The sequence below is a fragment of the Pan troglodytes genome, chromosome 18, assembly GCF_028858775.2.
Source record: "Pan troglodytes isolate AG18354 chromosome 18, NHGRI_mPanTro3-v2.0_pri, whole genome shotgun sequence".
Taxonomy (NCBI): Eukaryota; Metazoa; Chordata; class Mammalia; order Primates; family Hominidae; genus Pan; species Pan troglodytes.
Window position 1 is genome coordinate 2,886,596 of NC_072416.2, and position 24,962 is coordinate 2,911,557.

The 24,962-nt window shown below is 65.1% G+C and overlaps 1 protein-coding gene across 7 annotated transcripts in view; it reads left to right on the plus strand.

Annotated features, from left to right (window-relative positions):
- CAPN15 (calpain 15) overlaps positions 1 to 24,962 on the plus strand; it is a 30,295-nt gene that overhangs the window by 2,683 nt on the left and 2,650 nt on the right. For 2 of the 7 annotated variants that reach the window (XM_024349626.3, XM_054668116.2), the window contains exons 2-12: positions 3,625 to 3,677; positions 10,109 to 10,387; positions 19,324 to 20,794; positions 21,476 to 21,684; positions 21,771 to 21,954; positions 22,098 to 22,321; positions 23,472 to 23,597; positions 23,682 to 23,834; positions 24,227 to 24,388; positions 24,487 to 24,716; positions 24,791 to 24,957. In XM_024349626.3, the coding sequence (XP_024205394.2) occupies positions 10,206 to 10,387; positions 19,324 to 20,794; positions 21,476 to 21,684; positions 21,771 to 21,954; positions 22,098 to 22,321; positions 23,472 to 23,597; positions 23,682 to 23,834; positions 24,227 to 24,388; positions 24,487 to 24,716; positions 24,791 to 24,957 (3,108 nt within the window). In that variant the 5' untranslated portion in view covers positions 3,625 to 3,677; positions 10,109 to 10,205. Of the gene's footprint in view, positions 1 to 3,624; positions 3,678 to 10,108; positions 10,388 to 17,374; positions 17,446 to 18,135; positions 20,795 to 21,475; positions 21,685 to 21,770; positions 21,955 to 22,097; positions 22,322 to 23,471; positions 23,598 to 23,681; positions 23,835 to 24,226; positions 24,389 to 24,486; positions 24,717 to 24,790; positions 24,958 to 24,962 lie in introns of those variants that run through there. The other 5 variants (XM_024349628.3, XM_063796382.1, XM_024349629.3 and 2 more) reach the window with 4 other exon arrangements.

The window sequence follows — 24,962 nt, forward strand, 5'->3', positions numbered from 1 at the left end:
CCGCCCTGTCTCCCTGCTGGATGTGGCGCTGAGGGCAGGGGCCGTTTCTGTTTCTTGGCACGCCTAGTGTGTCTAGCGCCATGCAACCGTGCACAGAGCAGGCGGTCAGTGAGCACCTGGGGTTGGCCCTCACCACAGGCAGTTCTGAATACCTGGGTTCTGGCAGCCCAGGGGGACTCCTGGGTGCTCCAGGAAAGTAGCACAGCAGCCCCTGTGGCGTGGACACGGCCACACCTGAGCTCGGCCTGTTTCTCAGTCTGAGAGAACAGGCTTGCTGGCCTGTGATCTTTGCATGTGTGTCTCGCTGCAGGGAGGCTATGGGTTGAGGCTGGGCCTGGAGACCTGTTCAGCCACACCCTGTCACTATGTGAGTCACACACAGCTGGGTGGAGACCTCCCGGTGCGTGGCCCAGGGAAGTGTCTGGGCGTGGAGTCTGTGGACAGCTACATTGTACCACTAGGACAGGGGCTGCTGCTGGGCCCACAGGGTGCACGGAATGGGGTCTGTGGGAGGATGGGGGCATCCTAGCCCAGGGCAGGGACCCCAGGAGGGACCGTGTGGGCCCCCCAAGATGAGCTGCGTCAGGCTGTTGCTTTGCACACTCTGAGGGGCCTGCCTGAGTGCTGCATGGGAAGCCAGCAGCGTGGCCGCCCTCCCCAGAACTCACCTAGGGCACCAGGGTGGACCCTTGAGTCCCGTCGGGTCATGGGCATCAGCCTCGCCATCCTGGCCTCCAGATACAACGATTTGTCAGATTCCCTGAGGTCAAAGGGAAGCTTCAAGGGTTGCCATCCCCGCCTCCCTGGCGGTCCTAGAGGCTGCAGCCTCAAACTCCTGGGCTCAAGTGATCTTCCTGCCTCAGCCTCCCAAAGCACTGGGACTACAGGTGGGTGCCACCACACCCAGCCTCTGCCCTTTGTAAGTGAAGTCCCCCAGGCAGGTTGAACCTCTTACACCTTCTGCCCCCTGCCTGATCCCCACTCCCTACCACCCACCTCCCTGTCCCCTGTAATGAGAAAGGCAATAAGTTTTGGAGCTTTCTGGAGTTCCTGCCCCTCCTGAAAAGGTGGCTGCAGAGAGGTTGGAGCTGATGGGGAAAGAGGTGCCACGAGGCCTCCTCTGGGTTAGGGCCACACGGCTCCCAAGGCCCCCGTCTCCTTCTCTGGGGTGACAGGTGCCCCCAGGGCCACACGGCTCCCAAGGCCTCCGTCTTCCTCTCTGGGGTGACAGGTGCCCAGGGCCACACGGCTCCCAAGGCCCCCGTCTCCTTCTCTGGGATGACAGGTGCCCAGGGCCACACGGCTCCCAAGGCTCCCGTCTCCTTCTCTGGGGTGACAGGTGCCCAGGGCCACACGGCTCCCAAAGCCCCCGTCTCCTTCTCTGGGGTGACAGGTGCCCAGGGCCACACGGCTCCCAAGGCCCCCGTCTCCTTCTCTGGGGTGACAGGTGCCCCCTGTGTCCCAGAGGCTTCTGCTTGGCCACCAGCGAGGTCACCGGGCTGCCCAGACCAGGGCTGCTTCTGCCACCACATGGCAAGCACAGAAGTAGAGAAGTGCCAAAAACCACGAGTGCTTGTCTGGTCCTTTTTTCCTGTTAAAAATAGAAGTCGGGGCTGGGTGCGGTGGCTGACACCTGTAATCCCAGCCCTTTCAGAGGCCGAGGCAGGTGGGTTGCCTGAGGTCAGGAGTTCGAGACCAGCCTGACCAAAATGGCGAAACCCCATCTCTACTAAAAATTAAAAAATTAGCTGGGTGTGGTGGTGTGTGCCTGTAATCCCAGATACTCAGGAGGCTGAGTCAAGAGAACCTCCCAGGCTTGAACCTGGGAGGCGGAGGTTGCAGTTAGCCGGGATGGCACCACTGCACTCCAGCCTAGGCGACAGAGCTATACTCCGTCTCAAAAAAAAAAAAAAAGAAAAAAAAGTAGAATTCGGTTGGGCTCAGTGGCTCATGCCTGTAATCCTAGCACTTTGGAAGGCCAAGGTGGGTGAATCACATGAGGTCAGGAGGTAGAGACCAGCATGGCCAACGTGACGAAACCCCCATCTCTACTAAAAATACAAAAATTACCTGGGCGTAGTGGTGTGTGCCTGTAATCCCAGATGTTTGGGAGGCTGAAACACTAGAATTGCTTGAACCCGTGAGAATTGCTTGAACCCGGGAGGCAGAGGTTGCAGTGAGTCGAGATGGCACCACTGCACTCCAGCCTAGGTGACAGAGCGATACCCTGTCTCAAAAAAAAAAAAAAAGCCAGCCGCTGTGGCTCACGCCTGTAATCCCAGCACTTTGGGAGGTCAAGGCGGGTGGATCACCTGAGGTCAGGAGATTGAGACCATCCTGGCTAACACGGTGAAACTCCATCTCTGCTAAAAATACAAAAAAATTAGCCGGGCATGGTGGCAGGCGCCTGTAGTCCCAGCTACTCGGGAGGCTGAGGCAGGAGAATGGCGTGAACCCAGGAGGTGGAGCTTGCAGTGAGCCGAGATCACACCACTGCACTCCAGCCTGGGCGACAGAGCGAGACTCTGTCAGAGGAAAAAAAAAAAAAACAGGTGATGCCTGTGCCACTGAACACACCTGCACACCATCCTCATGCTGATCACAAAAGAGGGTGAGGGGCCAGGCATGGTGGCTCATGCCTGGAATCCCAGCACTGGGGGAGGCCGAGGCGGGAGGATCACCTGAGGTCTGGAGTTCGAGACCAGCCTGACCAACATGGTGAAACCTCGTCTTTACTAAAAATACAAAAATTAGCCGGGCACGGTGGCGGGCGCCTGTAATCCGAGCTACTTGGGAGGCTGAGGCAGGAGAATAGCTTGAACCTGGGAGGCGGAGGCTGCAGTGAGCTGAGATTGCACCACTGCACCCCAGCCTGGGTGACAGAGCGAGGCTCTATCTCAAAAAATAAAATAAAAAATTTAAAACCAACAAAAAAGAGGGTGATGGCTGAGTGAGGAGTCCACGGTGGGCCCTACACAGGGCCCAGGAAGGACAGGGCGGGAAGCGTGAGCATCCTGCCCACCGCAGTGGGTCCGCCACGGAGAGCATGACCTTAGAGAAGCAAAGCCGCCTGGCTCGAAGCCGTGGCCGCCCTGCTGACAGCTGTAGTGGCCGGGTGGCACTCGGGCCGGGGTCCAGGGGAGTCTAGGTGGCCACCTGGCTGTGCGCCTGTGCCTGCCCAAGCTGGGCACCTTTCCCTGGCAGTGCCCGGGAAGCTCGGCCGCCCTCCCCGGCTGGTGCTGCTCCGCAGCCCCGCTCATGGACTCTTGCCCACGGCCTGCTCCTTGTAGCAGGGTCAGGCCGTGGGAGGTCCGGACGGGATCTTGAATGGCCCTGTCTGCGGTCCTGGCTGGCCGGAGGTTGACTGCACTGGACAGGTCAAGGGCCTTAAACCAGGGTAGCGAGGAGCCTGCGGAGCCCCTGCTGCTCCCCGGGCTGCCTTTGGCGCTCGGACAGACACCCAAGGACAGAAGCTCGGACAGCTTCTAAGGCGAAGGGGCTCCCGGGGCTGATTTCCTGGGACTCTGTCTCCTGCAGAGAGGGCTGGAGGCAGGGCTTGGTGTTCCGGGGTCAGAGTCCTCCTGGTGGAAGCTGAGGTGCCTGATTAAATGCCTCCCTTTCTAGGCAGCAGCCCAGACGCGGCACAGAGAGGGCCTGGGAGCTTGCTGCAGCTTCAGGTGAGTTTGTTCCCAAGCCCTGCGGCTCGTTTATGGGTTTGCTTGGGCTGCAGAACTGTTTGTGGAGCAGCAGGGTTGGAGTGCCCACGGCTGGGGGGCCTCTCGGAGCCCTTGATTCACAGAACCCCTGGAGGCCGGCAGCCCTGCCTGCCCTGAAGAGCCTCGTTCTCCCAGCCGTTTGGGCTGTGGTCCTGTCGTGGGAGGCGACGGTGAGGGCGGCCCGGGGTCCCGACGGGGCCGTGGTCCTGTCGTGGGAGGCGACGGTGAGGGCGGCCCGGGGTCCCGACGGGGCCGTGGTCCTGTCGTGGGAGGCGACGGTGAGGGCGGCCCGGGGTCCCGACGGGGCCGTGGTCCTGTCGTGGGAGGCGACGGTGAGGGCGGCCCGGGGTCCCGACAGGGGTGTTTGTCCCTTTGGGGACCTCCCCTGTGCTGTGGCCCCGGCCCCCAGATGGAGCTCCCCATCCCCACGGCAGCGCTGGGGCTGGGGCTGGGGCTGGTGAGGAGCCTGTGCACGGCCCCCGCCGCTGTCCTCAGCCAGGAGGGTGCCTGGTCCCTGGGGAGCGGCCTGCACCTGTTTCTGGAGAATGCTGTCCTGCCAGTTGTCATTTGGGGCGGGCGGTCGGAGTCCACGTCCTCCCCCAGGGCGGGGCCCTGGCCTGGTTTCTTGTAGGGATGATGGGAAGCCCTGTCCTCAGCCCTCCCACCCGACTCATGCAGGAGCTTCCTGTCCTTGGGGTCATCTCCTCCACAGGGGCCTTAGCGTCAGTGCGGACAAAGGCAGAGGTGCCTGTCTTCAGGTTGTGGGGACCGACTGAGCTTCGTCCCAGTAGTGGCTGGCTCTTGTTTCCTGCCTGGACCAGCAGCCTCTGGTCTGGTGGGTACAATTTCAGGGCGCAGTGGGGTTGCCGTGGGGCAAGGCCAGGCCGCCAGCTGCCTGGACACAGGGTCCCCCGCTTTCCATCTGCTGCCCCCCACACCCCCAGCTCTGGCAGGGGTGACACCGGGGCATCCTTGTTGGGGTCGCTGTGGTTCCCATGGTGGCAAGATGGCTCTGTGAAAGATTGACGGAGATGTAGGGCCCAGGAGCAGGTGCTGTGTGAGTGGGACACGCCTGTGTCACCTGCGGGGCAGGGGAGGGCTCGGGGGTACAGCCGTGTACATGATTAGTTAGCGAGACAGTGAGGAGTGTATGCGGAGTGGACACAGCTGTGGGTGCCGCCCGCGCAAGGCTGGGGGTCGCTGTGCCAGCCCTGCTCCCATGTGGGCTCCCAGCTCCCCAGGTAGGGACGCCGACCCCGGGAGGTGCCTTTGCCTGCATCCACTGGAGCCTCAGGAGCATGCGTTCCGTCCCCACGGGTCACCCCCACTGAGCCCACCACCTACCGAGAGGCACCTCGAGACCCTGTCCTGCCACGGGTGGGCTGTCAAGGCCAGCACCAGAGACCCCCAGCAGACCTCAGTGGCCGCAGATGGAGCGGGGCGGCGACGGTCACCTCCGGGACTCAGCCCTGTGCTGAGCCCCGGGCAGTGTGATCATCCTGGCCCTTCTCGTGCACGTCCCCTGGCTGGATGCTCCTTGCTGCCCTCACGGGGTGTGTGTGTGGCATACAGGACAGGGACCGGCCAGTTGGCCCTGCTCATTAACCACTTGTCCCCACAGGGCAGTGGCAGCCTCACCTCTGCAATTCTCTGAGGCTGGATCTAGGCCACCGCCCCGTTTAAAACTAGGGCATCGGTTCCCAGGGAGGGCGGGGAGCTGCACAGTTGGACTTGTGGGGGTCAGGCATGGGTCCACACAGCCCGGGGCCCTCCGCACCCTGCCCCTCCAGGGAGCCCAGAGGCGGGTGTGGCTGCAGCCTGGCTCTGTGACAGTCATGAGTCACGGCCACTCTTGAGGCGCCGCCCTGAGAGTCAGCCCCTGTGGTCACGGCTCCTGCTGGTTCCCATTCGCGAGCACCTGAAACAGCCTGGCCCACAGCAGAGGCCGGGGGGGCACATGCAGCTCACGGGAGCAGCACAGATGCTTGGCCGGCAGCAGGCCCTACAGGAGCAGCAGCGGCCCAGGGCATGACCCTGGGGTCAGGGGTCAGAGTTCGGCATGCTCTGTGGGGGCCTCACCCTGCTGTCCCTGGGCCTGGCCTGGGCACACTCCTTGGTGACAGTGCCCCTGCACGCCCCCCCGGTTATTCAGACGGAGCCAGGATAGGAACCACGGACTGACCTGACCTGCGTCCTCGGGGCCACTGCACTGGGTGATTCACGTGTGCCCAGGCCCTGAGGTGGGCCGGACCTGGGAGTGGCAGGTGAGCCTTCCTCCCAAGAGCCTCTGGCTGGCCGCAGCAGGCCCTGTCCCTGCTGTCCTCAGGCGAGTGGCCCTGGACATGATAACCCCCCTGCCGAGGTCTGGCCGGAGCCAGCACCCACGGCTGAGATGCAGTCAGCCCTGGCTGGGCGCTGTCCCTGGGGGTGGCTGCTGGTGCTGCCCTCCCTCCTTCCCACCACTTCTTGCCCCTCTTTCCTGGGGCCCCCTCCCATCGGAGTCTTCCTCCTAAATGCATTTCCCTCCCTCTAGGGGAACGCGGGCTGGGAGCCTATTTTTTTTTTTTTTTTGAGACGGAGTCTCGCTCTGTCTCCCCGGCTGGAGTGCAGTGGCGCGGTCTCGGCTCACTGCAACCTCCGCCTCCCGGGTTCAGGCCATTCTCCTGCCTCAGCCTCCGAAGTAGCTGGGATTACAGGCACCCGCCACCACGCCCGGCTAATTTTTTTTGTATTTTTAGTAGAAACAGGGTTTCTCCATCTTGCGCAGGCTAGTCTTGAACTCCTGACCTCGTGATCCACCCACCTCGGCCTCCCAAAGTGCTGGGATTACAGGCGTGAGCCACTGCACCTGGCCTGGGAGCCTTTTCCGTAGCTGCTCATCCTGTACTAGCATCTGTCCATCATGAGTGGACGGAACACAGGGGGACCCAGGACCCACAGCTGCACTCGGGAAGGCCAGCAGGGTGGATTTCGGGAAGAGCATCGGTGCCAGTTTCCCACAGTCACCCATGCGATGGGACCCTCAGGTTGGCACGTGGCTGGCAGCTGTGTCCCGGGAGCTCTTGCTCCTTAGTGGGCCTCGCCAGCCAGGGCAGGGCCCCCGCCACCCCTCACGGGGCTCTTGACTCCTCTGGCAGCGGATCGGGGCGGTTCAGCGATACCATCTCTGGAGATCCCCTGGCGTGTGCTGGAAAAACCCCGGAGAGGGCTTAACAGAGCCAGCCGTCCAGCCTCCGTGACAGGGACGTTTGCTTTTCTGGGCAGGCTCCTCTCTTCTCTTCCGAGCACCCACGGGAGGGGACTGTGCTGTCCCTGCTCTCCTAGGACAGGCCTCCCTCCTGTCCAGATGGGGCCCACAGGGTCAGTTGCCTGAGACTGGCTCCAGCTCAAGAAAGGTTTTCTGAGTGAGCGCAGGGGAGCAGGAGGCTGGTGAGCAGCTCGCTTCCTGCCCTGGGTGCAGCTGGGCACCACTTCTGCCTTGGGCCTGCTAAAGGCATCAGTGAGGAGCAGGCGGGGCCTGGTAGGAGCCTGTGTTTCTAGCAGCACGTGTGACCCCAGGTGCCACGTGGGTGAGTGCGTGGGTGGGTGAGTGGTGAAGGAGCTGAGGTTGGCCCCGGCAGGTGTGCAGTCCTCACACAGAACGGGCAGGGCTCCTGTCAGAGCCAAACCAGCTCAGGGCCCGGTGCAAGCAGCTTTTGTCCCGTGGCACCTCCGCTAGTTGCCGCTCCCACCCAAGCCCTGCCCTGCCCCGCCCTGCCCCGCTCAGGGTTTGGCTACAGAAGGGGAGTGTCGGAAATGCCCAACCCGTCTCCCGTGACGGACTCCTGCGTGGCCTGGGCTGGGGAACGCAGGGGCCGTTTGGGTGCTTCCGGCATCTGGCGTAGCCACGCGAGAGGCCCTGGGTTGATGCGTGGGCTCCCTGCTAGCGAGCCTGCTCCGTGCGTGCTGGGCTCCCGGCCTTGCTTCCGTGTGGCATTCGAGGCCCCGTGGACCTCGCCTGCGTCCTGCATGTTTGAGCGCTGCCCCTCGTGGAGGCCGCCAGCACTGGTGGCTGCAGGGCCTGTAGTGTGGCACGTCCAGAGACCCGGCCTGGAGAACGGGTCCTGGATGTCTCCGTCATGTTTTACGTTCGCTTCACACGGACGCAGCGATGTCTCAGATACCTCGGATCACACAGAGCACGTCGCCAAGGCTTGTTTTGTCTGTTCCTTTCCACCTGTCTTACGTGGCTACCAGGAGATCCGCCACGACTCCCGTGGCCCCCGTCCACACTGCGCGGTGCTCTCCGGCGTGGCCGCCAGGTGCCCCTTCGAGAGCAGGTGTGAGTACAGGGTGGTCCCTGTGGAGAAGCACCTGCAGGCGAGTGAGCCAGGCTGTACCCTGCAGACCCCGAGGCCTGAATTTCATGGAACTCTCACCTCTCACAGAGTATTGTTTTTCTTTTGATTTTTTTCCAACCATTTAAAAATTTACAAGCCATTGTTGACTTGCGGGCTGGACCAGGCTTAGGGCTGGGCTCTGGTCCGCACCCCACACTGGCCCCGTGTGTCCTGTGACCGTTCTGCCTACGGGGCAGGCCTGAGCCACCACAGGATGGCAGGGTCTCCAGGGTGCAGGGCCCGCAATGCTTCAACCCTCCCACGACCCCAGCACCTTCAGAGAAAACGGACCCTCGTGCCGAGTGAAGTGGTTCAGGCGAACGTTATCACCACACGGGGGACTCGGCGGCTTCTGCCCCAGGCCTCAAAGGAGAGGGGATCCAGAATTCTCTGTCTCACCCCCTCAGCCCCTGCCCTTGAAGCTTCTGTCCCCAAGGCTGTGGGGAGGAACCAGGGAAGGGCTGGCGCGTCTGCTGTGCAATCCCAGGTGCTCGTGCCTCGCTGAGCTCAGCCCCTGCGGCCTCAGAGCTGCAGGCCCCTCCCGGGTGTCAGAGCACTGACTGGAAAGGCCCCCCACATCCCTGCCCTCTGCTGCTCCCCATCGTCGTGGGGGAGAAGTGGAACTGCACCCCCACCCCCCCAGCCTGCTCACCTAGGGCTGCCCCCAGGCCTCCCTGAGCTCCAAAGAATATGTTCTTTGGTGCTTCTTTTTTTTTGGCTCTGTCTCCCAGGCTGGAATGCAGCTGTGGTGCTCACGCCAGCCTCCCACGTCAGCCTCCTGAGTAGCTAGGTCTACAGCTGTGGTGCTCACGCCAGCCTCCCACGTCAGCCTCCTGAGTAGCTAGGTCTACAGCTGTGGTGCTCACGCCAGCCTCCCACGTCAGCCTCCTGAGTAGCTAGGTCTACAGCTGTGGTGCTCACGCCAGCCTCCCACGTCAGCCTCCTGAGTAGCTAGGTCTACAGGTGCACACCACCACACCCGGATAGTGTTTAGTCTTCTATAAAGACAGGGTCTCACTGTGTTGCCCAGGCTGGTCTCGAACTCTTGGGCTCAGGTGATCCCCCACGCACGGCAGCTTTGACACTTACTTGACCCTTTCCTCCTAAGCTCTACCCTGACGCTGGCTGTGTGTCCCAGAGACTTCATCAGAAGCTGGAAGAAGGGCTGTGACGTGTGTGACAGCAGGAACTGCTGGTCAACCCACAGCCGGCCAGCCTGCGGGGACGCCACCTTGGCCCGATCTTGGCGGGGAGAGGGGAGTGTATCGGACTCTGGGGAGAGCAGCTGCCTGCACGGGCAGGGTCCTCCCGTCTCAGGATTAACGTTCTCAACTGTATTTGATTTCTCCTCAGCCAGAGGGGGTAAGGTGGCCTTCCCAGAGGCACAGGTGGGCCGCGTGTCAGAGGCTCTGGACAGCCTGTGCCTCTCCCGGGCCTCCCAGCAGGGGTGGCTCTCGCCTCTCTGGAGGGGAGACCCCAGGAACCGGCCCCCGCCCTCAGCCACAGCCTCACAGGGTCCTTGTTTCTCGGGGCCTGGCTCTGTGGGTGCACACGGCACAGTCGGGCTCCTGTCCTTCTGGAAGGCTCCAGAGTGGCATGTGGGCAGCTGCGTGACGCGGCCCCCCAGATCTCCATCCAGCCTGGCCTGCAGCAGCTCCCTACGCCCTCTGCTACCTCCCCTGCCTACCTTTGGGTAGACGTTCTCTTGACCCTTCCTTCTGTGATAAAGCAAAAGCGTGTGATCTCTTTTCTCACCAAGGAATAAAACGTCTCTGAATACCACAGACGTGATGCCGGGCTTTTGGGGGCCGGGGGGTGTCCTAGGGCCCCAAGGGAGGAGCCCTGTGGGTGCCGAAGTCGGGCCGCAGGCCCTGCACTGAGATGTCCCCTCAGCCTACCCCAGGCGGCTGGGCATGCTGGGAAGTCCTCCCGGGCTGTGTGTGTGAATCATGCTGTTTCTTCTCTATTTTCTCTCTCTGTCTGTTTATTTTTGTTGTGTGTCACTCTGACCAGCCGGCTGCCCTGTCTCTTCCCTCCATGCTCCGCTTCGCCCGCTGCCGGCCAGAGGTGACCAGGTCCGGCTCTCAGCACGGCCGCCGGCCGGGGGGCCATGGGGAGCTCCGCCTCCTCCCTGGCCGCAGAGACCGAGTCGGACCACAGCTTCCCCGGGGGACCGCCCTACCCGGGTCCCCCGGCAGCGGCTGGCTGGTGTAGGAGTGGCCCAGGGGGGCCTGTCTGGGGAGGTGCCCTGGTCAGCCGGCAGCACCAGCCCCCACGGCCCCGGGCCCGAAGGTAAGAGGTGGGGAGGGGTGGCCCCGGAGGGCTCCCGGGGGCAGAGGGCCTCGTTCTCAGGGTGCCCCCTCCTTGGCAGAGGTGCTTGCAGAGAAGTGGGTCCCTGCTCCTTCCAGTTGTGGCAGCTCTCTTCCCCAGGGTGCAGGAGCTGAGCAGGTCTGAGACCCCGGCCTCGGCCTGGCTGGTTGGTGGTAGGGATGGGGGCTAGTGCGCCCAATCCCAGCGGCCCTGTGTTTCTCACAGGCTGTGCTGCTCCACGCAGAGAAGCTGTTCCTGAAGCTTCTTTTTGGGCTGGGGTCGCTGGCGGCTGCAGGCTCTGGGCATATTGCCTGCTGCCCACGGTTTCAAAGCTGCCAGCACTCGCTGGGCTCCGCCTGCTGCCCCCCCGGGGGTCACAGGCCACATGGCTTGGTGGCCGAACTCCACGTGCTGGCTCCTCACAGCTGTCACCGTGGCCTTGGCTACCCGCTGCGTCCCTCAGGAGCTGCCATCAGGTTCTGAGGTGCCTGGTCTGGAGGCAGTCCAGGTGGTGAGGTCTGGATTGGCTGGACCCCACCGATGCTCCTGCCGTCACCCCGTCCTGGCCCTCACTGGAGGCAGGGACACTCAGGGGCCCGGGGCCTCGGGGCCGGTGCTGCAGTGGCCGCCATTGCTCTCACAGCGGGTCCAGGCCTGGCTTCTGAAGGCGATGTGCCTGCGTCTCACACTCAAAAGGGCCTGCCAGGCTGCACCTGGCGGCAGCTCCCACGGGGGACGATGTCCTGCTGTCTGTTGGCCCCCAGGTGGGAGGGACGGGCGTGGAGCTGCAGGCAGTGGGCAAGGCCATGGCAGGTGGCCAGGCCTGGGAACCAGCCTCTAGGTGGCATCCACGCTGAGGCCTGAGCTCCGGCCGACAAGGACTGGGGATGCAGAGGATTAGCCAGGGGCTGTGTGGGGGAGCCCTGGAGCCCTGTCTGCGAGTTACCCCGATGAACAGGGAGACGCGGCAGAGGCAGGGCCGGGGAGGGGCCGTGTGGGGGAGCCCTGGAGCCCTGTCTGCGAGTTACCCCGATGGACAGAGAGACAAAGGCAGGGCCGGGGAGGGGCCGTGTGGGGCCTGGTGGTCGGCAGAGGAAGTGTCTGTGCTCCTCCTGCATGTGGTGGCAACAGAGCGCCTCCCAGTTCCTGGTGTTACCGCACCAGCCGCCTCCCAGTGAGCATCTCCACGTGTGCCGACAACAGCTTTGTTGAGGTAGAACTTACCAGACTCACCTGTTGTAAGAGTGCAGTTTGGTCACTCTTAGTGGTTTGTAGAGTTGTGCAGCCGTCATTGCAATCCAGCGTTGCAGCATCCCACAGCCCACAGGGACCCCCAGCCCCACAGTCCAGCGTTACAGCATCCCGCAGCTCGGAGGGACCCTCAGCCCCACAGTCCAGCGTTACAGCATCCCACAGCCCACAGGGACCCCCAGCCCCACAGTCCAGCGTTACAGCATCCCGCAGCCCACAGGGACCCCCAGCCCCACAGTCCAGCGTTACAGCATCCCGCAGCCCACAGGGACCCCCAGCCCCAGACGGCCACTGACCGGCTTCCTGTCTTGGTTTGCCTTGTGCAGAAGGTGCGTGGACGTGGGGCCACAGGACGTGGCTGGCTGGGTTTGCCTTGTGCAGAAGGTGCGTGGATGTGGGGCCACAGGACGTGGGGCCCCGTGTCTGGCCTCTTCACTCGGCACCGTGCCCTCCAGATTCATGCACCTGCAGCCCGAGGCAGTTTCATTCACTGCTCCTTTGCGGGATGAACCGCATTTTATCTATTCATGGACGCTAGGACTGCTTCCACGTGGCTTCTGTGGACAATGCTGTGACCATTCTTTACGAGGTTTTGCGTGGACCTGTTTTCATTTATCTTGCATAGATACCTAGGAGTGGGATTGCTGGGGCGTGTGGTGAACTTTCATAATGTCTTGAGGAACTGCCAAGCCATCTTCCGCAGCGGCTGCATTACCTAGTTCCCACTGGCAACGCTGGGGAGGGTCCTGGCGTCTCCACTCCCTCGACAGCTCCTGCCGTTGTCTGTCCTTGTGATTCTGGCCGTCCCAGGGGGTGGGAGCTGGTGTCCCCTTGGCTTTGATCTGCGTTTCCCTGGTGGCCAGCCATGTGGGGCCTCTCTCCCTGTCTCATCCACCCGTGCCTGTCTTTTGTTCATTCATTCACTTATTTATTTATTTAGAGACAGGGTCTTACTCTGTCACCCAGGCTGGGGTACAGTGGTGTGATCACAGCTCACTGCAGCTTCTACTTCCTGGGTTCAAGAGAACCTCCCATCTCAGCCTCCCAAGTAGCTGGAACTACAGGCGTGCACCACCATAGCTGGTTAATTTAAAAAAAAAAAAAATTTGGCCAGGCGCAGTAGCTCACGCCTGTAATCCCAGCACTTTGGGAGGCCGAGGCGGGTAGATCACCTGAGGTCAGGAGTTCAAGACCAGCCTGGCCAACATGGTGAAACCCCATCTCTACTAAAACAAAAATTAGCTGGGCGTGGTGACGGGCACCTATTATCCTAGCTACTAGGGAGGCTGAAGCAGGAGAATCGCTTGAACCCGGGAGGCGGAGGTTGCAGTGAACCAAGATTGCACCACTGCACTCCAGTGTGGGCGACAGAGTGAGACTCCGTCTCAAAATAAAATAAAAATACAAACCCTGAGCTTGGGAGGGTCCAGGCTGCAGTGAGCTGTGATCGTGCCACCGCACTCCAGCTTGGGTGACACAGTGAGACGCTAGACGCTGTCTCAAAAAACTTAAACAGAAAAATGTAGAACGGATTGTCGTTCCCTTTCTCGTTTTCCAGAGGGCAGAGGACTCTCGGCCCCTGCTTTTTGAGCACCAGGCCGAGCTTCAGACCTTGGGAGGGCCTCTCCAGTCTGCAGCTCCCGGCAGCCTCGGGTCACACTCCCGGGATCCCCAGGGACTGGCCTGGGACTACTGGGGGTGGCGGCCGTGGTTCTGGCTATGGGGAGGGAGGCGGAGCCGCGGGGCAGGCGTGGGGTCTGCTGTGCCGGGTGTGTGGGGCGTGTGTAGACTTTGGACCTGGCCTGCGGGGTCAGGCCGTGGTGTCTGATGACGCCACGCCGCTCTTTCTCTTTCACCCTGGCCTCCTGCCTGGCCCTCCCCTGGGTCGGCATCCCTGGGGCCACTCCTGCCCGTGCCCGCTGCTGTGGGGCCTGAGCTCCAGGCAGCTCCTGTCTGCTGCTGCAAACAGGCCCCCAAGGTGCATGGTGAGGAGACCCCCAGGCTAGAGATGGGCGAGAGCGGTGGGCGAGCAGACTGCGGGAAGGCAGCTGGGGCTCCACACGCGGAGCCCTCCCCACCACGTGCACGCACAGGCGACCCCTGCTGTGCTCCGACGGAGGGCGCTGGGACTGGGGAGGGTCAGCGCGGCAGCCCTGGCGTTTACTGAAGAGCTGCCTGCCTGGCTCAGTGCCCTGGTGGTCGCTGAATTCTCCCAACGCCCCAGGACAGCAGGTGCTGTGGCCCCATGACCGCTCCCCCACATGGATGAAGGGGTGGTGCACAGGCTGGTGGAGCCTGGGAGAGCCAGGGCAGCCTGTGTCTCCCCCGCAGCGTGCGGCCGGCGCGGGGCTGAGGTCCCTGTACAGCTGACAGAGTGCCTGGCGCCCTCAATCAGTAAATCAGTCATCTACGGGCCGGGCACCGGCGGCTCAGCACAGAGAGGCAACAAGGGTAGACCCCACCTGGCAAGGCTGACCGGCGCCGGGCTGGGGCCAGCCCAGGGGAGTGCAGCCCAGCTCGAGGGAGGCACCACGCCTGCCCCTCAGAGCACGGAGCAGAGCCCCCCATGGTATCCCCCACCCTGGGCACAGGTTGCAGGGCTGCCCCGGCCGGACAGGGCATCCGTGTTTCTCGGTGTGGCCTCAGGGCTCTGGTGGCTTTGACCGAGGCCCTGGGGGACAGAATGCAGCTTCCTACTCCTCCCTTTTCCTAAGAAAGAGGCCGCCTCCCAGGACGGGCTGCGCCGGTCACAGGCCCACGGCCTCCACGCTCCAGGTGCTGCTGTCCCGGCTGCTTCGGGGCGGGCTCCGTTTTGCTCGCAGCGAGCGGCTTTATCACCTCCCTTTTGAATTGGAGCTGAGTGTTGGCAACGCCCAGATGACTGGGGCACATGGGTCTTTTGTGTTGGACTTTTCTGGACACTTGCCTCGATTTTCCATTCAACTTGGCCTCTGTGCAGTAAGGAGTGGCCCATCGTCTCCCCCCACGTCGTCGTCTCCCCTCACGACGTCGTCTCCCCTCACGTCGTCTCCCCCCACGTCGTCGTCTCCCCCCACGACGTCGTCTCCCCCCACGTCGTCGTCTCCCCCCACGTCGTCGTCTCCCCCCACGTCGTCGTCTCCCCCCACGTCGTCGTCTCCCCCCACGTCGTCGTCTCCCCCCACGTCGTCGTCTCCCCCCACGTCGTCGTCTCCCCCCACGTCGTCGTCTCCCCCCACGTCGTCGTCTCCCCCCACGTCGTCGTCTCCCCCCACGTCGTCGTCTCCCCTCACGTCGTCGTCTCCCCCCACGTCGTCTCCCCTCACGTCGTCGTCTCCCCTCACGTCGTCTCCCCCCACGTCGTCGTCTCCCCCCACGTCGTCTCCCCTCACGTCGTCGTCTCCCCTCACGTCGTCTCCCCTCACGTCGTCGTCTCCCTTCACGTCGTCTCCCCCCACGTCGTCTCCCCTCACGTCGTCGTCTCCCCTCACGTCGTCTCCCCTCACGTCGTCGTCTCCCCTCACGTCGTCGTCTCCCCTCACGTCGTCGTCTCCCCCCACGTCGTCTCCCCCCACGTCGTCTCCCCCCACGTCGTCGTCTCCCCCCACGTCGTCGTCTCCCCCCACGTCGTCGTCTCCCCCCACGTCGTCGTCTCCCCCCACGTCGTCTCCCCCCACGTCGTCTCCCCTCACGTCGTCGTCTCCCCTCACGTCGTCTCCCCTCACGTCGTCGTCTCCCCTCACGTCGTCTCCCCTCACGTCGTCGTCTCCCCTCACGTCGTCTCCCCTCACGTCGTCGTCTCCCCTCACGTCGTCTCCCCTCACGTCGTCGTCTCCCCTCACGTCGTCTCCCCCACGTCGTCTCCCCTCACGTCGTCGTCTCCCCTCACGTCGTCGTCTCCCCCCACGTCGTCTCCCCTCACGTCGTCGTCTCCCCTCACGTCGTCGTCTCCCCCCACGTCGTCGTCTCCCCCCACGTCGTCTCCCCTCACGTCGTCTCCCCCCACGTCGTCTCCCCTCACGTCGTCGTCTCCCCTCACGTCGTCTCCCCTCACGTCGTCGTCTCCCCTCACGTCGTCGTCTCCCCTCACGTCGTCGTCTCCCCTCACGTCGTCGTCTCCCCCCACGTCGTCTCCCCCCACGTCGTCTCCCCCCACGTCGTCGTCTCCCCCCACGTCGTCGTCTCCCCCCACGTCGTCGTCTCCCCCCACGTCGTCTCCCCTCACGTCGTCGTCTCCCCCCACGTCGTCTCCCCTCACGTCGTCGTCTCCCCTCACGTCGTCTCCCCTCACGTCGTCGTCTCCCCTCACGTCGTCTCCCCCACGTCGTCTCCCCTCACGTCGTCGTCTCCCCTCACGTCGTCGTCTCCCCTCACGTCGTCTCCCCTCACGTCGTCGTCTCCCCTCACGTCGTCGTCTCCCCTCACGTCGTCGTCTCCCCCCACGTCGTCTCCCCCCACGTCGTCTCCCCCCACGTCGTCGTCTCCCCCCACGTCGTCGTCTCCCCCCACGTCGTCTCCCCCCACGTCGTCTCCCCTCACGTCGTCGTCTCCCCTCACGTCGTCGTCTCCCCTCACGTCGTCGTCTCCCCCCACGTCGTCGTCTCCCCTCACGTCGTCTCCCCTCACGTCGTCGTCTCCCCTCACGTCGTCTCCCCCACGTCGTCTCCCCTCACGTCGTCGTCTCCCCTCACGTCGTCGTCTCCCCTCACGTCGTCGTCTCCCCTCACGTCGTCGTCTCCCCTCACGTCGTCGTCTCCCCTCACGTCGTCGTCTCCCCTCACGTCGTCGTCTCCCCCCACGTCGTCTCCCCCCACGTCGTCGTCTCCCCCCACGTCGTCGTCTCCCCCCACGTCGTCGTCTCCCCCCACGTCGTCGTCTCCCCCCACGTCGTCTCCCCCCACGTCGTCTCCCCTCACGTCGTCGTCTCCCCTCACGTCGTCTCCCCTCACGTCGTCGTCTCCCCTCACGTCGTCTCCCCCACGTCGTCTCCCCTCACGTCGTCGTCTCCCCTCACGTCGTCGTCTCCCCCCACGTCGTCTCCCCCCACGTCGTCTCCCCTCACGTCGTCGTCTCCCCCCACGTCGTCGTCTCCCCCCACGTCGTCTCCCCCCACGTCGTCTCCCCCCACGTCGTCTCCCCCCACGTCGTCTCCCCTCACGTCGTCTCCCCTCACGTCGTCTCCCCCCACGTCGTCGTCTCCCCTCACGTCGTCTCCCCCTACGTCGTCGTCTCCCCCCACGTCGTCGTCTCCCCCCACGTCGTCGTCTCCCCTCACGTCGTCGTCTCCCCCCACGTCGTCGTCTCCCCCCACGTCGTCTCCCCCCACGTCGTCTCCCCTCACGTCGTCGTCTCCCCTCACGTCGTCTCCCCTCACGTCGTCGTCTCCCCTCACGTCGTCGTCTCCCCCCACGTCGTCGTCTCCCCTCACGTCGTCGTCTCCCCCCACGTCGTCTCCCCCCACGTCGTCTCCCCCCACGTCGTCTCCCCTCACGTCGTCTCCCCCCACGTCGTCTCCCCCCACGTCGTCTCCCCCCACGTCGTCTCCCCCCACGTCGTCGTCTCCCCCCACGTCGTCGTCTCCCCCCACGTCGTCGTCTCCCCCCACGTCGTCGTCTCCCCCCACGTCGTCGTCTCCCCCCACGTCGTCTCCCCCCACGTCGTCGTCTCCCCCCACGTCGTCGTCTCCCCCCACGTCGTCGTCTCCCCCCACGTCGTCGTCTCCCCCCACGTCGTCGTCTCCCCCCACGTCGTCTCCCCCCACGTCGTCGTCTCCCCTCACGTCGCCTGCCCTGAGCCCGCTCCCTTCAAAGGTAACCATCCTGCAGTAGTGAGGGCTCCTCGCTGAGCACGTGTGGCCGCGACTTCAGGAGCGTTCTGGGTTGAGAATTCCAAAAGGGCTTCGCTCAGGCCTGGCTTTGGGTCTTTGGGCTCCTGACGCGAGCTTTTACTTCCGGGCTTTGGTGGTCTGGCCTCAGGAGGTCAAGGCTGCAGTGAGCCCTGCGTGAGCCACTGCACCATCCTGGGCAACAGAGTCAGACCCCGTCTCTAAAGTTCAAAACAACATCTCTGTAAGGGTTTCGGGTCTCTGAGCCCATGAACCTGCCCAGGCCCTGCAGAGGTGAGGGTGGCCCTGGAGTGGCTGGGGGGTTGTGGAGACCAGAACCAGGGCAGAAGGGCAGGGAGGGTGGGGGCCCTGCCGAGGTCTCCCGCTGCTGACCCCTGACCCCTGGCCCCCTTCCACCTCGGCCCACCTAGAGAGGCCGGCACAGTGCAGACTGCGGGGTCAGTGACACTCCACTCGGTGTCTCCAGCCACAGAAGGGCCGTGGCCTGCCTTCGCCCTCCTCACCCATGTCCCGGGGCCACGTTTGAACGTTAGGCCTTGTTCTGACTTCATTGAAACCCTCCTGAAGTGCAGACCGTCTTCCTGACCCACCTGGGTTTTGCCAGGATGACTCCGAAAGGTGTCTCCCAGCAGACACACCCCGCTGGCGATTGTTTGGTCCTGGGGACCCGGGTTCTCATTCTCCTCTCTGGAGCTGGTGAGGCTGTCCTTGCTAGTCAGTGACAACTACAGGGCCAAAGGGAGGGTGTGTCCCAGGAGGCCCAGCCCACCTCTGCCTGCACCTGCGGTCAGCGGGGTGCAGAGTCTGTGAAGGCACCTCCCGGAGTGGGGTCTGCAAAGATCATGGCCACTCTGCCACCCACAGGGGCCCGGGCCGGACGCCTGGGCTGTGCCGCCTCGGCAACCAGGCCGAGGAATGTGCAGGTGCGGCCGGGAGCCCGCCGGCCACAGCTGCATCCATGCCCTTCTCCGAGTGGTGATGGCGGGGAGAGGCCTGGCTGTCTGCGGGCAGATTGCTTGGGCTTTCACAGAAGCCCGCTGTTAGAGCAGGTTCCCGGCCTTGGATCTGTCTGCTCCAGCTGGACGCCCTGAGCCTCGCCGGGCCCAGTCCACCCCCGTCCACTCTGCCAGGGGCAGCTCAGAGCCCTCGCCACGCGGGGCTGAGCGCAGGGAAGGCAGCATCACGGAGTTCGCTCAGCTCCACAGAACACCCGTGTTGCTCGCGGAGACTTTTTGTTTTTGTGCTTCTTATGAAGAGGCAGGTTTTCTTTCTTCCTGAACCAAAAGGGTTTAGATGGAGCACAAGATTCAGGCCATATTTACAAGAACAATTGATTTTTCTGCCAGGCAGAGCAGCCAGTCTGTCTCGGAGGCTGTGCTGTGGTGTGGGGAGGCCCCTTGCTCAGATCAGCCTGTGCCTTCCCCAGGCCCCGGCCCATCCACCTGCCCTTCCGTAGGTCTGAGCACCTCTTCTTCCATGCCCAGGACGACCTGGTCCCGAGTTTGGCCAGGACCCCCTGCTATCTGCCGTCCACAGGCCTGGTGACAGAGAAAGCAGTGCCCTGGAACAGCAGCCCGGCTTTGGGGTGCTCAGCCCTCTCTGTAGGATCCCGTGTGGCTCAAGGGATCTGCCAGGCCTCCAACGGGCAAGAGGGGCCCTGAGCCATGGATCCATTCTGGGCGGAGGCAGCCCCCACAGCCGCCTGCCTCAAATGCTCAGCCCTAGGCCCTCGGCCCCGTAGCTCTGCAGCCACAGACGGGTGCCTTCCCCAGGCCGAGAGGAGGGTGGGGTCCAGCTGCTCAGGATCTCACAGGGTGGCCCTGACGAGCACCTTCCCTTGCAGCCACAGCCACTCGCCCGGGTCTATGGCCACGGTCGGAGAGTGGTCCTGTGTGCGCTGCACCTTCCTGAACCCGGCCGGCCAGCGCCAGTGCTCCATCTGCGAGGCCCCCCGGCACAAGCCCGACCTCAACCACATCCTGCGGCTCAGCGTGGAGGAGCAGAAATGGCCCTGCGCCCGCTGCACCTTCCGCAACTTCCTGGGCAAGGAGGCCTGCGAGGTGTGCGGCTTCACCCCGGAGCCTGCGCCTGGGGCTGCCTTCCTGCCAGTCCTCAACGGTGTCCTCCCCAAGCCACCCGCCATCCTGGGGGAGCCCAAGGGCAGCTGCCAGGAGGAAGCAGGTCCAGTGAGGACTGCGGGGCTGGTGGCCACGGAGCCCGCCAGGGGGCAGCGCGAGGACAAGGACGAGGAGGAGAAGGAGGAGCGGGAGGAGGAGGAGGGAGCGGCGGAGCCCAGAGGGGGCTGGGCGTGTCCGCGTTGCACGCTGCACAACACGCCCGTGGCCAGCTCCTGCTCCGTCTGCGGGGGCCCACGCAGGCTCTCGCTGCCACGGATCCCTCCTGAGGCCCTGGTGGTCCCGGAAGTGGTGGCCCCGGCCGGCTTCCACGTCGTGCCTGCCGCGCCTCCACCTGGCCTCCCCGGGGAAGGTGCCGAGGCCAACCCCCCAGCCACCAGCCAGGGCCCAGCTGCCGAACCAGAGCCGCCCAGGGTCCCGCCCTTCAGCCCCTTCTCGTCCACCCTGCAGAACAACCCCGTGCCGCGCAGCCGACGCGAGGTTCCCCCCCAGCTGCAGCCGCCGGTGCCTGAGGCTGCCCAGCCGTCACCCTCTGCCGGCTGCAGGGGACCCCCCCAGGGCTCGGGCTGGGCTGGGGCCTCCCGCCTAGCAGAGTTGCTGTCTGGCAAGCGGCTGAGTGTGCTGGAGGAAGAGGCCACAGAGGGTGGCACCAGCCGCTTAGAGGCCGGCAGCTCCACCTCGGGCAGTGACATCATCGACCTGGCCGGAGACACCGTGCGTTACACGCCCGCCAGCCCCTCCAGCCCCGACTTCACCACCTGGTCGTGTGCCAAGTGCACGCTCAGAAACCCCACAGCGGCCCCCAGGTGCTCGGCCTGCGGCTGCTCCAAACTGCACGGCTTCCAGGAGCATGGCGAGCCTCCCACCCACTGCCCCGACTGTGGGGCCGACAAGCCCAGCCCCTGCGGCAGAAGCTGCGGACGGGTGTCCTCGGCCCAGAAGGCCGCCCGCGTCCTGCCCGAGCGCCCGGGCCAGTGGGCCTGCCCTGCCTGTACCCTGCTCAACGCACCGCGGGCCAAGCACTGCGCCGCCTGCCACACGCCTCAGCTCCTGGTGGCCCAGCGGCTGGGGGCCGCGCCCCTGAGGCGCAGGGAGAGCATGCACGTGGAGCAGCGGCGGCAGACGGACGAGGGCGAGGCCAAGGCGCTCTGGGAGAACATCGTGGCCTTCTGCCGGGAGGTGAGGCGCCCCCTCGCCCTCTTCCTGCTCCTGAGCCTCCCGCTCCCGCCTTCCCCTTCCTAGGCTTTGGGCTCTGGCGATGGGCTGGGGAGGAGCCCACAAGGCCTAAGACGTGATGGGGAGGGCAGCACCCTCCGCCCCGAGGTTCCAAGCTCACAATGGCCCCGGGGTCCAGCTTGGTCTCCTGACCTTTGGTCCTTGCTGGTGACCGAGATGCACGACCTTCACTCCACTCAACCCTCCACCGTGGCCAGGAGGGCCCCAGAGCCCCGTCTGATGTGCCGCAGGAGGCGAGGGCTTCCCAGGGGCAGCGTGGAGACCCCGCTGAAGTGCGAGGTCGGGATGTACCCGTGCTCCACCCACGGGTCAACTGGGGCGCAGCCTGCACCCTCCCCAGCAGGGCCAGGGCCAGAGTCGTGCTGCCACCCACTGGGGGCTGCGCTGTCCCCCTGGGCCCACACGTCCCCTGCTCCTCACCTGTCGCCAGCCGGTGGCCTCTCCACTAGGGCTGAGGGCTTCCTCGACACAGGGCCGGCGCCAGGTCTGTGGCTGTCCACGCTCCACCCGTCCCTTTGGGGCTCAGGCAGTGCTTTTGGGCGCTCTCCTGGGTGGGGTCTTGTCCCTGCCAGGTGGAGCGAGGCCGCCCGGCCCAGCCTGAGCACACGGCTGTGGTCTCTGCAGAACAACGTGAGCTTCGTGGATGACAGCTTCCCTCCCGGGCCCGAGTCTGTCGGCTTCCCCGCGGGTGACAGCGTGCAGCAGCGTGTGAGGCAGTGGCTGCGGCCCCAGGAGATCAACTGCTCCGTCTTCAGGGACCACAGGGCCACATGGTCTGTGTTCCACACACTGCGGCCCTCAGACATCCTGCAGGGGCTGCTGGGGAACTGCTGGTGAGGCCCTCTCCAAGGCCGGGGTGGGGCGGGTGGGCGGGCGACCGGCCGCGGTCCCCGCGAGGTCACCCTGAGGCTCTGCACAGGTTCCTGAGCGCCCTGGCGGTGCTGGCAGAGCGGCCGGACCTAGTGGAGCGGGTGATGGTCACGCGCAGCCTGTGTGCAGAGGGCGCCTACCAGGTGCGGCTGTGCAAGGACGGCACGTGGACCACGGTGCTGGTGGACGACATGCTGCCCTGTGATGAGGCCGGCTGCCTCCTCTTCTCACAGGTGGGGCGGCCTGCAGGGTGGGCACGGGCGGCAGGGGCAGCCTCTGAACCCAGCCCCAAAAACAAGGCCGGCTGCTTCCTCTTCTCCCAGGGCGGGTAGTGTGGGGGGCGGGCGGGGGTGGCCTCTGACCCTGCCCTCTGCAGGCGCAGCGGAAGCAGCTGTGGGTGGCCCTCATCGAGAAGGCGCTGGCCAAGCTGCACGGCTCCTACTTTGCGCTCCAGGCGGGCCGTGCCATCGAAGGCCTGGCCACGCTCACCGGCGCCCCCTGTGAGAGCCTGGCGCTGCAGCTCAGCTCCACTAACCCCCGCGAGGAGCCCGTTGACACTGACCTCATCTGGGCCAAAATGCTGAGTTCTAAGGAGGCTGGGTAAGAGGAGGGCCACTGCGTGGTCAGCCGCGTTGGGAGGAGAGGCGAGGCGGAGCGGTGGGAGACGTGGGGCTGGTGGCCCCTGACCCAGTTCTGCGTCCACGAGGTGCCCCTGGCGTGGGCTGACCCCGCGTGGCCAGGCCACAGCCCCAATCACCTCCCCCTCCCTGGGCGGGGCTGGAGCTGGCCTTCTCATGCCAGGAAGGCCACATCCTGGCCAGGCCGTGGGGTGGGCCCGATGCCGTCACCCCCCCGGAGCAGGTGTGAGCGGCGTGTTGAGTTTGACCCGGGCCGTGGGGCGAGACCGATGCCGTCACCCGCCTCGGGGCAGGCGTGAGTGGCGTGTTGAGTTTGGCCACACTCTGGTCAGCGGGTCTGCGCCTCGACCCCCAGGGGCCTCCTCAGAGTGCCCCGGTGCGAGCACCCTGAAGCTCCCGGAGCCCTCCTCTCAGCTGACCCTGGGCAGTGCCGCTGCCCACCCGCCCGGGAGCCACAGAGCCCAGAGCCAGCCCCACAAGGCCTCCAGGGGACCCAGGCCTGCCACCCCTGACTCAGGCCCTGTGCGCTTCAGGCATGGTGGAGGGGGCTGGTCCAGACCCTCCTGAACACTTCATGTGGTCCCTACAGGCAGGAGTGGGCCCTTCTCTGCTGCCCCTGCCTGTCTTGGTGGCAAGGTCGCGGCCAGCGAGGGCACTGGTCAGCGAGGCCCCGGTCATTGAGGGCCCCGCTCAGCCATGCCCCCAGTCGGTGAGGGCCCCAGTCAGCCATGCCCCTGGTTAGTGAGACCCCCTGTCAGTGAGGGTCCCCTGTCGGTGAGGGCCCCTGTCGGTGAGGGTCCCCTGTTGGTGAGGGTCCCCTGTCGGTGAGGGTCCCGGTCGGTGAGGGTCCCCTGTCGGTGAGGGTCCTCTGTCGGTGAGGGTCCCGGTTGGTGAGGGCCCCGGTCGGTGAGGGTCCCCTGTCGGTGAGGGTCCTCTGTCGGTGAGGGCCCCGGTCGGTGAGGGTCCCCTGTCGGTGTGGGTCCCGGTTGGTGAGGGTCCTCTGTCGGTGAGGGTCCCCTGTCGGTGAGGGTCCCCTGTCGGTGAGGGCCCCGGTCGGTGAGGGTCCCCTGTCGGTGAGGGTCCCGGTCGGTGAGGGCCGCTCTGCCACACAGGTTCCTCATGGGTGCCTCCTGTGGCGGGGGCAACATGAAGGTGGACGATTCGGCCTATGAGAGCCTGGGCCTGCGCCCCCGCCATGCCTACTCCATCCTGGATGTCCGAGATGTCCAGGGCACCAGGTAGGGCCGGCCTGGCTGAGGGTGGGTGGGGTGCCGGTGAGACTCGGGCAGTGTGGTTTGGATCCTCACCCCTGTGGTCTGCAGGCTTCTGCGGCTCCGAAACCCGTGGGGCCGTTTCTCCTGGAACGGCAGCTGGTCCGACGAGTGGCCACACTGGCCGGGGCACCTGCGTGGCGAGCTCATGCCGCACGGCAGCAGTGAGGGCGTCTTCTGGATGGAGTACGGCGACTTTGTCAGGTATCAGCGCTGTGGGGCAGTGTGCATGCTGCCCCCGTCCTCCCAGGGCCAAGTCCTTCTCTGGAGAACAAGCCTGTCCCTCCTGCTGACCTGGGGTGGGGACGGCTTATTCATGGCCCAACCCAAATGGGACCTGGAGCTTCAGCTCCAAGGTGCCAACCTTAGAATTCAGGTCCACCCAGGTCAGCAGATTCCAGCGCCCTGAAGAGCCAGCCCTGGAGGGCTTCTTAGTATAGGCCTCAGGGATGGGCCCCCAGGGGCCGGGCTGCAAGAGAACGGTGACGGAGCAGCTGGCACCTGCTGGGGTCACCGGCCTGTGGTTGCGGTAGGCGCTGAGCCACGGAGGTGTGGGCCGTGGTAGGCTCAGGGCCCCGTCCTCCCGCCACCCGCAGGTACTTCGACTCCGTGGACATCTGTAAGGTGCACTCGGACTGGCAGGAGGCGCGGGTGCAGGGCTGCTTTCCCAGCTCGGCCAGCGCGCCCGTGGGGGTAACAGCGCTCACGGTGCTGGAGCGGGCCTCGCTGGAGTTCGCGCTCTTCCAGGAGGGCAGCAGGTGGGTGCTGCGGGGCCCCATCGGGCTGGGCTGGGCTGGGCTGGGCTGGGCTGGCGGCCATGACCACACGTGACCCCGGCCCGTGGTGTCTGGCGCAGGCGCTCGGACGCAGTGGACAGCCACCTGCTGGACCTGTGCATCCTGGTGTTCCGGGCCACGTTCGGCAGCGGCGGCCACCTCAGCCTGGGCCGCCTCCTGGCCCACAGTAAGCGCGCGGTCAAGAAGTTTGTCAGCTGCGACGTCATGCTGGAGCCTGGCGAGTACGCCGTGGTGTGCTGCGCCTTCAACCACTGGGGGCCGCCCCTGCTGGGCACCCCTGCCCCCCAGGGTACGTGGCCCCTTCCCCAGGCTCATGCCCCAGGCCCACAGGGAGGGCTGCGGTTCACACGCCCCTCCTTGTAGCCTCCAGCCCGTCAGCAGGGGTCCCGAGAGCCTCCCCAGAGCCGCCGGGCCACGTGCTGGCTGTGTACAGCTCGAGGCTGGTCATGGTGGAGCCCGTGGAAGCCCAGCCGACCACGCTGGCCGACGCCATCATCCTGCTCACCGAGAGCCGCGGAGAGCGGCACGAGGTGGG